Below are 14,953 nucleotides of genomic sequence, written 5' to 3' on the forward strand. Positions count from 1 at the left end.
TTCTCTTTCATCATTGATGTTTCAATCTCTCTCTCCCTCTCCCTTCCTCTCTGAAATCAATAAAAATGTATTTTAAAAAATTTTTTCCGAAATAGCTTTGAATAGTGTAAATTCTTCTTATTATTAAATTATTAATAGCAATGTTTTAGGGTAAAATAATTTCCAACTACATCTACTCAAAGGCAGAACTTTCCTAAATTGCATTAAGTAAGAAAGACATTCATAATACACTTAGTCTACTTAGTCATATATAACGTCACTAATGACCTAACCAAAATTTTGTTATACAGAGATAGTGAGGATTGATAAAAGGGTATATGCCTAAATCATAGGTAGGGTAAGTGGGAGAAGAAAAAAAAAGCCAAATTTTCATATAAGGAGGTCAGTAGATAAATCCTCAAAATAAAAATCAAGAATTAGCTTTATAATCATGCAACATGGAACATGAAGATAAATATCAAAAGAAAAAGCTAAAAGTGGTGCTTCTGGAGAATGAGAAATGGGTGAGTCTGTTTTTCATAATAAGCCTTATAGTACTACTACTTGAGTCTTAAAAGTATGTGCATTGAAATTTGATAAAAATAAATTTTAAAGGAACATATAGTAGGCTTAAGGCCTTTATAGCCACAATCATTCATTATGGTGAACTATTCTTTTTTCAAAAGATTCATCCCTATAATAAACATCTTCTCCTTAAAAGAGAATGAAATTATTTCAATGAGATTTTACTGCTATAAAGAAAAATAGAGATATTACATAAATGTGGCAAAAAAGTATTTATTGGTACAAATCCAAATACCAAGGCAGATGGGAGAATTCAAATGAATCCTTGATTTTCAAAATAAACAACCTTCCAACAGAGAATTCTAAGTTAAATTGCCTGCCTCACCTATAGAAAATTATGAAAAATAAATCGGTTTCACCTGAAACAATGTACATAGTCTGAATGTATGCCCACAGTAATATGATGTTAAATAAATGATTAAAATTCACACCAGATGTGAGCCATAATCAAAGTGTTCCTTTAATAGAGTCAAGAGTTATGTGTGTTAGGAGTTTATCCACCTTCTCACCTGAATTGTAGAATCATCAGAGCTTGAAATGAGAGTCTTCCCATCAGCTGTGAACTGGATGTGCCGTACAGTGTTCTTGTGCCCATTCCTGGATTGGAAGAGTCTGTTGTTTAGGAGTTCTAAAATCTTCAAAGTAGAAAACCACAGAAAATTAATACAAAGAAACTCAGCAAGACCCAAGCTTATCACCCCAAAGTTATTAAATCAACTACAGAAGGGTATAGAACTTCCATCTCATAGTGCTTTCAATTTAACTAAAGCCACAAATGAATGGTACATATCCATACATGCGCGCGCGCGCGCGCACACACACACACACACACACCCTAAATTAAAACACTCACTGGATGAGACACATGTGCGTTTTGTGAGTTTTTTGCTTAAACCACCTGTAAGACTCACTGGAATGACCACATGGCAGTAGGAATCAGTGGTCCTTCTCAGTAGTCAACTACCCAATTCATCAAACAAGTGGCAGTCTGGGCTCAATGTCCAAAAAGAAAATGACATTAAAGATGGATGAGAGACAAGGCAAGGTCATTATAAAACAACACAGAGACAAGGTAAGATAAAGGATAATGAGGGAGACAGGTAAGGAAAAGAGGATGTGAGTGGGCTGGAAGACATTGTACTGAGAAGCCTTAAAAGGGCTAAAGATTAATATGCCAGATTCAGAGATTAAGAAAGTGGTAGCATGTAAAATCAGAAGAAGAAAAAATGTGGTAGAAGAACTAAAATGACTATGTAAAAAGGTTTTCAAATGAACTCACCCCTCCCCAAAAAGTAAATATGGTTTCTTTGCCCAATGTACTCAAGGAAGCCTAAGGAAAATACAGATGATGCTAAAATAGGAGATTGTAGAATTTCAAACCTAACCTGCATGTCTGAAATAAGGTCCCGTAGAGAGCAAAGGGGATTGTGGGAATGAAAGCCTTCCTGGATGAGCAGGATAGAGGATCTCATAATTCCCCTGGGGGGAAGGCCTAATAGTTGAGCAGAGAAGCTCAGGGTTTGAATCTTAGCTCTGCCACTTACTGATTTTATAAAGTTGTGGAAACTAGGAATTCAGACATCTATCTGTAAAAGAAGAATAATAACTAACATCCAACGAGAGCATGTGACACAGTAAATACCTAATACATAGTAGCTGTTGTTATTTGATGTTACTAGGCTGAATCACATAAAATTGTCATTTTGTAGGTTAAAAACAGTTAAGTAGCAGTAATTTTACATTATTCACTTATGTTATTTATATTATTTGAATATTATTTGATGACTTTAAGGGGGATAAGGATAAGACTAGATAGTAAAAACAAAACGAATGTAGTGCTGGCAACAGGCTAAAAAAGAAAAGGGGAGCCCATAAATGTACAACCGTTCCTTGCTTAACAAACATCCACAATACACTTTTTCGGAGTAGCAGCCATCTTCACAATTGATAAATAACTTTTCAGGATAATGAAAAGAAAACCCAAAGTCTTAGCTCTGAATCCAAGCCACAACAGACATGACTAACATTCCATAACACTGACATCAATTTCCAAAAGCTTTCTTTTTCACTTTGTGTATGAACATATAGTCTCCCCTTTGTGGGTCAATATGAACAGAATATTTTGTGTAATTCCTCATAAAAATGAATAAAAAGTAACATAAATATAGCTATAAATATATTAAGAAATAATTAATTAATTAATACACTGAGAATGAATTCCAAAAAACTTGGGTGAGAAAAAGTTGAAGAAGCCAATGTTCTTTGAAAAACTATTATATAACTAGAGAAAATATGCATTTGTGATGAATTTCATCTGTGAGAAAATAATTTTTATCCAAAATGATTTTTGTTGACTATCTTTTTGTCATATAACCTGCTTTTATTATTTATTTGGTCTTGTTTGGTAAGTTAAGAATTTCAAAAGGTGAAGAGGTGTACAGAAGAACAGCAAGGGATGGTGAAACAGGTAAGCACAGGCAACCCTGCACTGATATTCCCAACAAACCTTATCAGTACCAAAATGGAAACAACTTATCCCTAAACAGCTGCACTTTTAAGAAGAGAAAAAAATGCTCTTTGCAAAGTAATAGAAGCTCTGATAGTATCTGATATACTTTGAAAACAGCAAAACAACTAAGTAGAGAATAAGGAACATAAAAAGACAAAAAGTATGAGAAACAATAGTAAAGGCAATCTGAAAATATACAACCAACAGAATTGTAAGAGTATCTTTGGTCTAACACAGATTTATGTAGTACATGTCCACGTGCCAGACCCATGATTAATTTTAAATAAATAACTATATTGCACAGATTGACTGGAGTCAAGAACTGAATACCTTAATGGTTCCATCGTGGCCTCCAAATGCGACGTACTGAAGATGCGGACTTAAGCAACAGCAGCTAATTTGAGCTTCAGTCAAATAATCAATCTGACCTGTTTTTCCATTAATGAGCTAATGAAAAATAAGACACAATCAGTTATTAGTCTGAAAGAGCAGTTTTTGTTCCTTAGAACAGAGACTTCAATTGAAAAATAATAAAAACAGAGAAAATAACCAACAAGAGTGCCCAAGGGAACAACAAAACCCTTTCCTAGTCTCAGCAGCTGCGTTTAGCACTTCACGCTGTCCTTCCATTTCACCTTTGCAGTTCAAATACATTTTCATAAGAAAATATGAGCTTTTAAAGGTTTAAAAAGCAGCTGCTGTGCCCGCCACCTCAGACACAGCTGTCTGATTTCTAACCCCACAGCTAGCTCCCCACCCTGTTTTCCATTTCTTCGCAGAGCCCGTTTTAATAGGGCCATCACTTGTAAAAAGACACTTTTCTGATATTATTCAATGGGGTTGGTGAAAACAAGACTGAGACAGACATAACATAAAAAGGCAAATTAAAATTAAAATGGGTTTTATAATCTCCAAATCACTCACAAGGCAATATAAATTATTTTTTCCCGTTTTTTGGGGGGAGGAGGGAGCACTGGAGAAGAAACCATGAGCATTATGTGGGTGGCTGGACTTGTAAACTGAAACTAAAAGTACCCAATTTCATAACATGTACCAATGCTAATTATTATTTTTTTAAACCCCCTAATAAAGAGAGGTTATCACACAACTAAAACATGTGACCTAGGAAAGTATTTCTCAAGCTTAAATCAATTGTCAGATACCTCTCTCTGACAGTGTTACAACCTCGATGTCTTGAGTTATTTTTAAATCTATAATAATAAAAGCATAATATGCAAATCAACTGAACACTGACAGAATGGCCGCTCAGACATCCTTCCGGACAACCTTCTAGATCAGTGGTTCTCAACCTTCCTAATGCCGCGACCCTTTAATACAGTTCCTCATGTTGTGGTGACCCCCCCAACCATAAAATTATTTTCATTGCTACTTTATAACTGTAATTTTGCCACTGTTATGAGTCGTAATATAAATATCTGATATGCAGGATGTATTTTCATTGTTACAAATTGAACATAATTAAAGCATAGTGATTAATCACAAAAACAATATGTAATTATATATATGTTTTCTGATGGTCTTAGGCGACCCCTGTAAAAGGGTCACTCGACCCCCAAAGGGGTCACAACCCACAGGTTGAGAACCGCTGTTCTAGATGAAGCAGGGGCTGCAGCCACAGGATCGAGGCAGCCGCCGTGGCTGCAAGGAAGGGTGTGATCAAGGCAGCTGCCTCAGCTGGGAAGGCCTACTCTTCCACGAATTTCCTGCATCAGGCCTCTAGTATGAAATAAGCAGTAATCTTTATTTCAGGTACAAGATTATAGGGTCAATAAATCAAGGTAGCTTTTTCTTTACAGTATTTTACCCAGCACATCCTGATCTAGTAGACATTCAAAATAAAGACGGAACTTCTAAAAGTTTAATATCTTCTCTCAAAAATCGATTTTTATATTTTTTAAAGAAGTGACTAAAAAATGTTTTGTTCACTTAAAGCAACTATTATTTGTCCCTAAATGGCTGAGCTTCTAAGAAGAGAAAAATACTATCCTCAAAAGTCTCCCACAATCATTGCCATAGAATAAAATGGCAATAGTCAGACTAGAGGCCCGGTGCATGAATTTGTGCATGGATGGGGTTCCTCAGGCTGGCTGGGGATTGGAGCCAATCAGGGCTATCTCACCCAGTCCTGATTGGGGCTGATGGGGGCCGGCCGGCCAGAGGGAGGGACTGTAGGAGGTTGGCCAACTGCAGGATGTTGGCTGTGGGAGCACAATGGCCACCAGGGAGCAGCTCCTGTATTGAGCGTCTGGCCCCTGGTGGTCAGTGCACATCACAGTGACCGGTCGACCACTTGTTCGGTCGACCAGTCGTTCGGTCGACCAGTCGTAACAGTTGCTTAGGCTTTTATATATATAAATAACTTTTTTTAAGTCTCACAGTAATGATAACTGTTAAAGAAAGGTTGCAAAAATTTAATGAAGGAAATAGAAGCATGAGAACACTGAAGACAAAAATACTGCAGTGAAAAATCTCCCAAGGTGAAGAACCAGTTTGCTAAATTAATGAGGAATTCACATTCAACCCACATCCCAATCCATCCCAGAAATACAGGGCATCAGGTGACCCGCATCAACATATTAAGGACGAACATAAAATTTGTAAAATACAGAACAAGCCATTATGTAGGGGTATCTCACAGCTTGACTGACCTCCACAGTAGATAAGGAAAAACTACCACATACCATAGGCAATTTACTCCCAGGTACCTGTCTCCTGGATTTAATTCCACCTTGACCATATAACCAACTCACAGACTTCTGAAAAAAGTGAGGCTCAGAGAAGGGATGCAGTTTACTCCACATCACAGAACTAGCTAATGATAATATAGCCGGGACTTGAACCTGGGTCTCCTGAGTGAAGTCACTGTTCTCTCCACTACATCAAGCTGAGCTTTGCAACATTAGAACATGTTCAGCTCTGGCCTACTCTCGGCCGGTCTCTGTCTAAAGCACTTGCTATTTCTTTCTCCTCTTCTCTATTGTTTCTCTCTTTCTTCTAGCTCTGCTTCACCATCTCATTGCATTCTCTTACGTTTCTTGCTATCTATCTTAAACCCAATGATCCTGAAGACATCTGCTCTAAATTACCAGCACTCAAAACTCCTATCAATCCTCTGCCAATGGACCTGACTCTGGGGCTCCTTTCCTCATCAGCCAGTCAAGAAATGCCTTCCTCTTATGTGTCCCACTCGTTGAGGGGCAAGATCTAAGGTACATCTGTTTGGATCCCTAAATGATAGAGCCTTTTCAATTTTGCCTTAAAAACTTTTTCCTGCCCGGCCAACATGGCTCAGTGGTTGAGCGTCGACCTATGAACCAGGAGATCACAGTTTGATTCCCAGGTCAGGGCACATGCTCGGGTTGTGGGCTCAATCCCCAGTGTGAGGCGTGCAGGAGGCAATTGATCAATGGTTCTCTCTCATCAATGATGTTTCTCTTTCTCTCTCTTTCCCTCTCCCTTCCACTCTGAAAGCAATAAAAATATTTAAAAAAAAAAAAAAACTTTTCCTTTCCAGAAACATAAGAAGCATTCAAGAAATATTTTTGAACAAATGCGTGAGTAAATGAGTGAATAAACAGGTGTATTTCAGTATGTGAAGCCCAGCTCCTTCCAGCTTAGTTCCAATGGGTCAGACTCCTTCCTCACTTGATGTGATTTTGTTCTTCCAAAGACCCTGTTATCATTTCCCTGCAATAACACTCCCATTGGTATGCCCATCCCCCTTGCATACTCCAACAGACATGTCTAAATCACTGCTGTGGACAAGTTCAAGTTTGTCCTCATGATAACCTAGACTCCATGCAAATCAAGACATGTGACCACTGATACCAACAGAAGAGGAATGAGATGTTTCCAAATACTATCTGAGCCTCAGCTCAAGACCTATATACTTAGTCAACTGATACCTGAGCATCTGTTGGATACTAGACAACTGTGCCTGAGCCCAAGCTCAAAAGTAAACAAGAAAAATTGTGAATTGTGAGTTCAACCAAGAACCTTGTATGCATATATGCATGGCCCATGGCCACAGACAATTGGGTGGTGAGGGCCTGGGGCAGGGGACTCAGGGGAGGGCTAGAGGGGGTCAATGAGGGGGAAAAAGGGGACATATGTAATACTTTCAACAATAAAGACTTATTTTTTAAAAAATTTTCTAATTGTTTTCTAAAAAATACTTACTTGCAGACGTCTTATATTGTCAACTGCCAGAACCATCACTTCATTTTCTTGAAATACAACATCTATTTCTTGCTTTAACACTATAGCAGAGTTCTCACAAACTTTCTTTGTCTCCCAGAGCTGATTAAGAGATTTTAAAAAACAAAATAAGATTACTGTATCCTCAAAATCTTAATAAAGACAAGCCTTAGCAAAATACAAAACAAGCTTCACACTCAAAATGCCTATCATGCTAAAAAATATTCAATCATTTGATTATAATTCAACAATAAACATTTATTAATTACATGCTCTAGTAAGAAGCAGTTAGTATTGAAGTAATGGGTGCTAGAGCCCAAATGCCTTAGTGTAAATTCTAGTTCTACCTGTAACTTTGGATAGATTAGGTAAACCCAGTGCTATTCAAAGATAAGAACCTTCTGCTGGTTCTCAAACTGTTTCATACCAAGATAAGGGGCTTGTACCAGAATGTAAATCCACTCGACTACACTACACACTGTTAACAGTGTACTTAGTGATTTTTTTAAACAAGACTCCTTGATGAAAGAAGCAGTGCATGGATTATCCTTCTGGCTCAAGCTTATTGAGACGGGCACTTTGTGTAGCACTGACATAACCTTTCTGTGGTGTTTTCCTCAGCTGCACAAAAGACTGTTGTGAGGAGAGAAACCAAGCTGGCGGCATAGGTAAACACCGGAGTTTGCTGCCTCGAACAACCACTTCAAAAATACAACTAAAAGATGGAACAGACATCATCCAGAACCACAGGAAGGCTGGCTGAGTAGAAATTCTACAACTAGAAGGAAAGAGAAAAGCATACCGAGACTCAGAGGAGGCGCAGTGCGGAAGTAAAATACTAAGATGTGGGGGTGCATGCGGAGAGGGCTGGCAGCTGAGGGCACGGTTGTCATTTTCAATCGGGAGGGAGTCTCAGACTCTGAGCTCCAGTTCCGGGCAAGTCTCTAGGGACCCAGACTCATAAGGGAGAAGCCGGACTGTCTGGCATTGGTCAGAACTTGAGGGCAGCTTTCTCTCGGAGGGGCTTGCAGTCATTACTGGGACACTGAGAAGCAGAGCCTCTGAGAGCAGGATTGAGAGCAGCCATAACTGCTAGCCCCGCCCTGTTTATCCGGTGGGACCTGCCCCACCCAAGCCTTGCATCGAGGCTTTTGCTGGATAGCCTCAGGCAAAGGCTAGATTAGCACCTCCCTAGAGATCCAGGAGCCAGGAAACCCAGAGGTCAGAGTGGGACCATCCAGTTTGCAGCTCCATGGAACCATAAAGGACAAACTCAGGGGGCAGACTCAATGAGCACCAAAGCCCCATTGAAGCAAGTCTTGCCCCAGAGGGGTGTCTCCAGCACAGAAGTTCTCCCACTGCAGACACAGCTGATTCTCACAGCCAGTTGGCCTGGAGGTCAATTCCTTCCAGTGATAACTACAACAATCTAGGCACAAAGGCCACAAGGGGGTACAACAACAGTGTCCTCCTCAGGTAATTGGGGAGGCTAAACCACTGGGCCCTAGAGGACACCTAGCACACAAAGCCACTCTATCAACACAGGGAAGCATAAAAAATGCGGAGACAAAGAAAAAGGACACAAATGACAGAAATGGAGGAAAGCAAACTATTGGACATAGAGTTCAAAACCACACTTTTAAGGTTTTTAAAGAATTTTCTAGAAACTGCCGATAAACTTAATGAGATCTACAAGAAATCTAATGAGACCCTCAAGGTTGTGATAAAGGACCAACTAGAAATTAAGCATACACTGACTGAAATAAAGAATATTATACAGACTCCCAACAGCAGACTAGAGGATTGCAAGAATCAAGTCAACGATTTGAAATATGAAGAAGCAAAAAACACCCAACCAGAAAAGCAAAAAGAAAAAAGAATCCAAAAATATGAAGAATATGAAGATAGTGTAAGGAGCCTCTGGGACAGCTTCAAGCGTACCACATCAGAATTATGGGGGTGCCAGAAGAAGAGAGAGAGCAAGATATTGAAAACCTATTTGAAGAAATAATGACAGAAAACTTCCCCTACCTGGTGAAAGAAATAGACTCACAAGTCCAGGAAGCGCAGAGATCCCCAAACAAAAGGAATCCAAAGAGGACCACACCAAGACACATCATAATTAAAATGCCAAGAGCAAAAGACAAAGAGAGAATCTTAAAAGCAGCAAGAGAAAGAAAGTCAGTCACCTACAAGGGAGTACCCATACGACTGTCAGCTGATTTCTCAATGGAAACTATGCAGGCCAGAAGGGAGTGGCAAGAAATATTCAAAGTGATGAATGCCAAGAACCTACAACCGAGATTACTTTATCCAGCAAAGCTATCATTCAGAATTGAAGGTCAGATAAAGAGCTTCACAGATAAGAAAAAGCTAAAGGAGTTCATCACCACCAAACCAGTATTATATGAAATGCTCAAAGGTATTCTTTAAGAAGAGGAAGAAGAAGAAAAAGGTAAAGATACAAATTATGAACAACAAATACACATCTATCAACAAGTGAATCTGAAAATCAAGTGAATAATCTGATGAACAGAATGAACTGGTAATTATGATAGAATCAGGGGCATAGAAAGGGAGTGGACTGGCTATTCTTGGGGGGGAAAGGGGTGAGGGAGATGCGGGAAGAGACTGGACAAAAATCGTGCACCTATGGATGAGGACAATGGGTGGGGAGTGAGGGAGGAGGGTAGGGTGGGAACTGGGTGGAGGGGAGTTATGGGGGTGGGAAAAGAGGAACAAATGTAATAATCTGAACAATAAAGATTTAATTTAAAAAAATAAAAGAGCCTTTGAACAGCAAAAAAAAAAAGACTGTTGTGAGGATTAGCAAATACATGTACAGCACTTTGAATGACATCAGGCATACAGTATATACTACATGAATTTTAGTTACAATCTGTACAAAACACTGTATTAGATGCTACAGAGAAAACCAGAGTCCCTGGCCTCAACAAATTTATCATTTAAAATATGTGCACAAGTCAGAGGAGCAACAGAGTATTAGAGGTGAGGAGTAAATCAAATGTATACTGAAGTCCAAGGCAGGATTTGGTAAGTACCATAAGAAAATGACTTAAGAGTTACAGTCCCCCAAATGAAACACTAGGAAAGGCTTCAGAGGAGTCTTGTGGCTTGTAGGACCGTTAGGATTTTAATAAGGAGAGGTAGGGAGAAGTCGGGTATTCCAAAGACAAGAAACCACATAAGCAAAAGTAAAGAGGCAAGGAACTATATGCTTGGGGAAATGTGAGCAGTTTAGCGTAGGTCACCTATAGAAATAAACTAGAAGACGGACTGCAGCAGAATGAGGCCATACTGTAGAAAAATTTGATAGGAGATTTAGTACACATTTACTTTGGTATGCAAAGGAGCCACTATCTGGTTGTTGTTTTAGCAAAAATGACATGGCTATATGCACATAAGGAAAATATCTTAGAAGCAACAAGTAAAAAACCAAGGCAGAATCTAATACAAAAGAGGCAACAGGTAATGAGTATTTAAACTTGAAATGGAAAAGTAGAAATAAATGGTAGAAAATGGAAAGGTAGGATCCATTGGATTTGGCAAGAAACTATATGTGGGAATTCAAGGTAGAGGAAATAGTCAATACTACTCTGAGGAATAAAATGTAACATATTTAAATTAAACAAAATACAGTTTAATCACTGGACTCCTCCAGCACCTGGCCTATAGTAATATTCAATGAACATGTCCTAAATGAATGAAACTGTTATGTCCACATAACAGCACTTTTCAAAGATAAATCTAAATGTACTGGTTTCCTATTTCATTTCCCCCAATACAGCCCATCAATTTCCTAATTTGTAGGAGGTTTAGCTTACCATCAATAAATGTCTAAAACAAAAATGTCAGTATTTCTCACCCTGATTGTTTGGTCATCAGAAGATGTCAAAAACGATGATCCATCAGGAGAAAACATCACACAATGAACCCAACTTAAATGTCCTCTGCAATCAGCCACTTTTAAACAGGAGTCCACATTCCACAACTACAGAATAAATACAGCATACAGGAAGTCACAATCACAAGCATTTTATATATGTACCAGAGGCCCAATGCACGAAATCCGTGCAAGGGGCTCAGCCCTCGCAGCCCTGGTTTCATCCAGAAGGACATCCGTAAGGTCGTTCGGCTGTTCAGTCTAATTAGCATATTACACTTTCATTATTATCCTATCTAATAAAAGAGAAACATGGTAATTAGCCATACCTCCGCTACCCTTCCCATTGGCTAATCAGGGCGATATGCAAATTAACTGCTAGCCAAGATGGTGGCCAGCAGCCAGGCAGCTTGAAGCTAACATGAGGCTTGCTTGCTTCAGTGACGGAGGACTCCAATGTTCCCCGCCTGCCTTGCCGGCCTCTGAGCTTGCAGTTTGAAACATTGTTACAAATATAGAAGCTAAACAAAACCCCAGAAACTTGCTTTCAGCCCGCCAGGATCTCAGAGCTGGAGTTGATACAGTGTTTCGATCATAGAACCCAAACAAACCAGATACCTGCTTTCAGCAGCCAAGCCTCAGAGCTAAAGCTGGCCCAGAATAAAAAAGAAAAAAAGAAAAAAAGGAGCAGTTGGGAGCTTCAGTCACCCGTCAACCTGAAAACAGCCCTCAGCCCCTCACCCAGACTGGCCAGGCACCCCAGTGGGGACCCTCACCCTGAAGGGTGTGTGAACAGCTGCAAACAGCCATCAGCCCCTCACCCAGGCTGGCCAGGAACCCCAGTGGGGACCCCCACCCTGATCCAGGACACCCTTCAGGGCAAACCAGCCGGCCCCCACCCGTGCACCAGGCCTCTATCCTATATAGTAAAAGGGTAATATGCCTCTCAGCACCGGGATCAACGGAGCCGCGAGGCCTCCCGGCACCGGGATCAGTGTGACAGGGGGCAGCGCCCAAACCCCCTGATCGCCCTGTGGCTCTGTGTGTGACAGGGGGTGGGGCCACAACCTCCCTATCCGCCCTGCTCTGTTCGTGACAGGGGAAGGTGCCCCAACCCCCTGATCGCCCTGCGGCTCTGTGTGTGACAGGGTGTGGTGCCCCAAACACCCCACACACACACACAGGCCCTGCTCTGTGTGTGACGGGGTAGAGCCATAACTTCCCCGTCGGCCCTGCCCTGATTGTGACAGGGTGCGGCGCCCCAACCCCCTGATCCACCCTGCTCTGTGTTTGACAGGGGGCGGTGCCCCAACTCCCCTATCGGCCCTACTCTGTGAGTGACAAGGGGCAGCGCCCCAACCCGATACGCCCTTCTCTGTACGTGACAGGGGTGGCGCCACAACCTCCCCATCGATCCTGCCTTGAGTGTGACAGAGGGCAGTGCCCCAAGGCCCCAATCGGCCCTACCCTGAGCGTGACTGAGGGAGGCATCGCAACCTCCTGATCCGCCCTGCTCTGTGCATGACAGGGGGCGGTGCCCCAACTCCCCAATCGGCCCTGCTCTGAGCCCGACCAGGGGCTGCACCTAGGGATTAGGCATGCCCTCTGCCACCCGGGAGCAGGCCTAAGCCAGCAGGTCGTTATCTCCCAAGGGGTCCCAGACTGTGAGAGGACACAGGCCGGGCTGAGGGAACCCCCCTTCCCGGCCAGTGCACAAATTTTTGTGCACCAGGCCTCTAGTGGATAATAAATGACTTGTGCAGACTATTCATTGATTTCATTATTTTATTTATTTATTTATTTGTTTGTTTATTTATTTTTATGTTCACCCTAGGATATGTTTATTAATTTGAGAGGAAGGGGGACAGAGAGGAAAAAACATTTATTATTGCCTCTGTACACATCCCAACTAGGGATAGGACCCACAACCTAGGTGTATGCCCTAACTAGAATCAAACCCATAACCTTTTGGTGCATGGGACAACACTCCAACCAACTGAGCCACCTGGTCAGAGCATTTTATTATTTTTTATCGCAAAAAACTGGAAACAACTCAAATGACCAACAGGACCAACTGAATAAATTACATATATTACCCATTGAATGGAATACTATGAGGCCAAAAACAGTAATGAGAAAAGCATCCTGATAACGACTAGTTTCTGGGCAATGCTGTTTACAAAAACAAAGCAGAGTATATATATTTCTGTAGAAGAATATATACATATATGTATATACACACTATGCAATACAAAAAAATAAGAAACGGTAAATATATAAATGTATACAAATGTGGAGATAAACAGTACGTATAAATACTTGCTTATATATGCAAAAAGAAACATTGGAATGTTAAACAAAAACCAAAATGGTTATCTATGGACAGGGGTGGAAAAGAGTGGACGGGAAGGGATAATGATGAAAGCAAGACTTCTCTGAGTATAACTTATTATAAAGCTTTGGTGTAGAATCATGCAAACGTTTTATGTGTTTTTTAAAAATCAATTTAAAAAAATAGATAAACACAAGAAGCTTCTATATTCAGACTATTTTCCACTGTCATCTAATCCTCATTTCAAGTGATTGCAAAATCCTATAACAAATGAAGGTACTAATTGTACATGTACACATTTCTCCTGCTATTCATGCTTGTTACAAATTGTCAGTGTCTACCACCAGCCTGGCTGTATTCTGTCCTCAGTACTGCTGTAAATGACTCAAATATATTCCAGTCTAATGAAGTACCATATGTGCCCGAGTTCCTCTCATTACACTCTGAATTACAGACCTACTTTATGATTTCAGAATAGCATGGACAAACAAGTGCTTCATCACATGCCCAGTGGTTTTCAATCAGTGAGTTCTATGGCTACAAATTAAGTACATGAAATTTTCTCTGCCTTATCTCTAGAGTCCAAGGTGGGACACAGAGATGAAAGTGGTTATACTCCTGAAAAATCTCCCTTGAAATCCTTCCCTCTCCTGCTTTTTAGTTCTCCCCCCATCGTTTCTTTGTTACCTGGAGCCTCCCAAACCTCATCCCTGTATTTCAAGAAGAAAAGATAATGTTCCCAGGAGCTTTCTAAGAATAGGATGAAGATTTTAGAAGTGACAGGAAAAGCAGAAAGATGGGTTGCATCTCCACACCTCCTAAAAATCCTGACAAAACCCAGAGCAGGCCCTAGCCAGGTGACTGGTTGGTTGGTGCATTGTCCCCTACACCAAAAAGGCTGCAGGTTCGATCTCTACTCAGGGCACGTAAGAGAGGCAACAGACCGATATTTCTCTCTCACATTGATGTTTCTTTCTCTCCCTTTCTCACTGTCCAAAATCAATAATAATAATGATTTGTTTAAAAAAAAACACACGTATATTCTCAGGTGAGGATTAAAAAAAAAAAATCCAGAAAGGGGAAATTTCCAACCACACCTACCTTGAGGATCTCCAGGTAAGGTGCAAGATTCCTAGCAGATCTGAAAATTTCAATCCAAGGCCTTTACCAAAGAGAACACTGCCCACAGCACCCTACTCCCCACTGTTTCAAATAGGACTGGAGTTTGTTCACACTCACTGCCTCTGCTCCCATTGGAACGATTCTTGGCAGGGAAATTCTAAGTCACACTGCTGAACTTAGAATTACGAGGAGCTTACAGAACTCATCCATCACTCTCATTTCATCTGTCTCTCCATACTGAACGCCTATAGTTCAGCAACTCTCTCTCTCTCACACTTACACACATACACATACACACAGACAC

At 40.7% G+C, this 14,953-nt stretch overlaps 1 protein-coding gene across 5 annotated transcripts in view; it reads right to left on the reverse strand.

The window, feature by feature from the left end:
- The window catches only part of APAF1 (apoptotic peptidase activating factor 1), a 94,145-nt gene that overhangs the window by 19,338 nt on the left and 59,854 nt on the right, over positions 1 to 14,953 (reverse strand). For 4 of the 5 annotated variants that reach the window (XM_059681904.1, XM_059681903.1, XM_059681901.1 and 1 more), the window contains 4 exons: positions 11,178 to 11,303; positions 7,274 to 7,393; positions 3,404 to 3,520; positions 1,074 to 1,199 (listed from right to left, as the gene is read on the reverse strand). In XM_059681904.1, coding sequence (XP_059537887.1) covers positions 1,074 to 1,199; positions 3,404 to 3,520; positions 7,274 to 7,393; positions 11,178 to 11,303 — 489 coding nt within the window. The remainder of the gene's footprint in view (positions 1 to 1,073; positions 1,200 to 3,403; positions 3,521 to 7,273; positions 7,394 to 11,177; positions 11,304 to 14,953) is intronic. The other variant, XM_059681905.1, reaches the window with a different exon arrangement.

Source organism: Myotis daubentonii, chromosome 2 (assembly GCF_963259705.1).
Source record: "Myotis daubentonii chromosome 2, mMyoDau2.1, whole genome shotgun sequence".
Lineage (NCBI taxonomy): Eukaryota > Metazoa > Chordata > Mammalia > Chiroptera > Vespertilionidae > Myotis > Myotis daubentonii.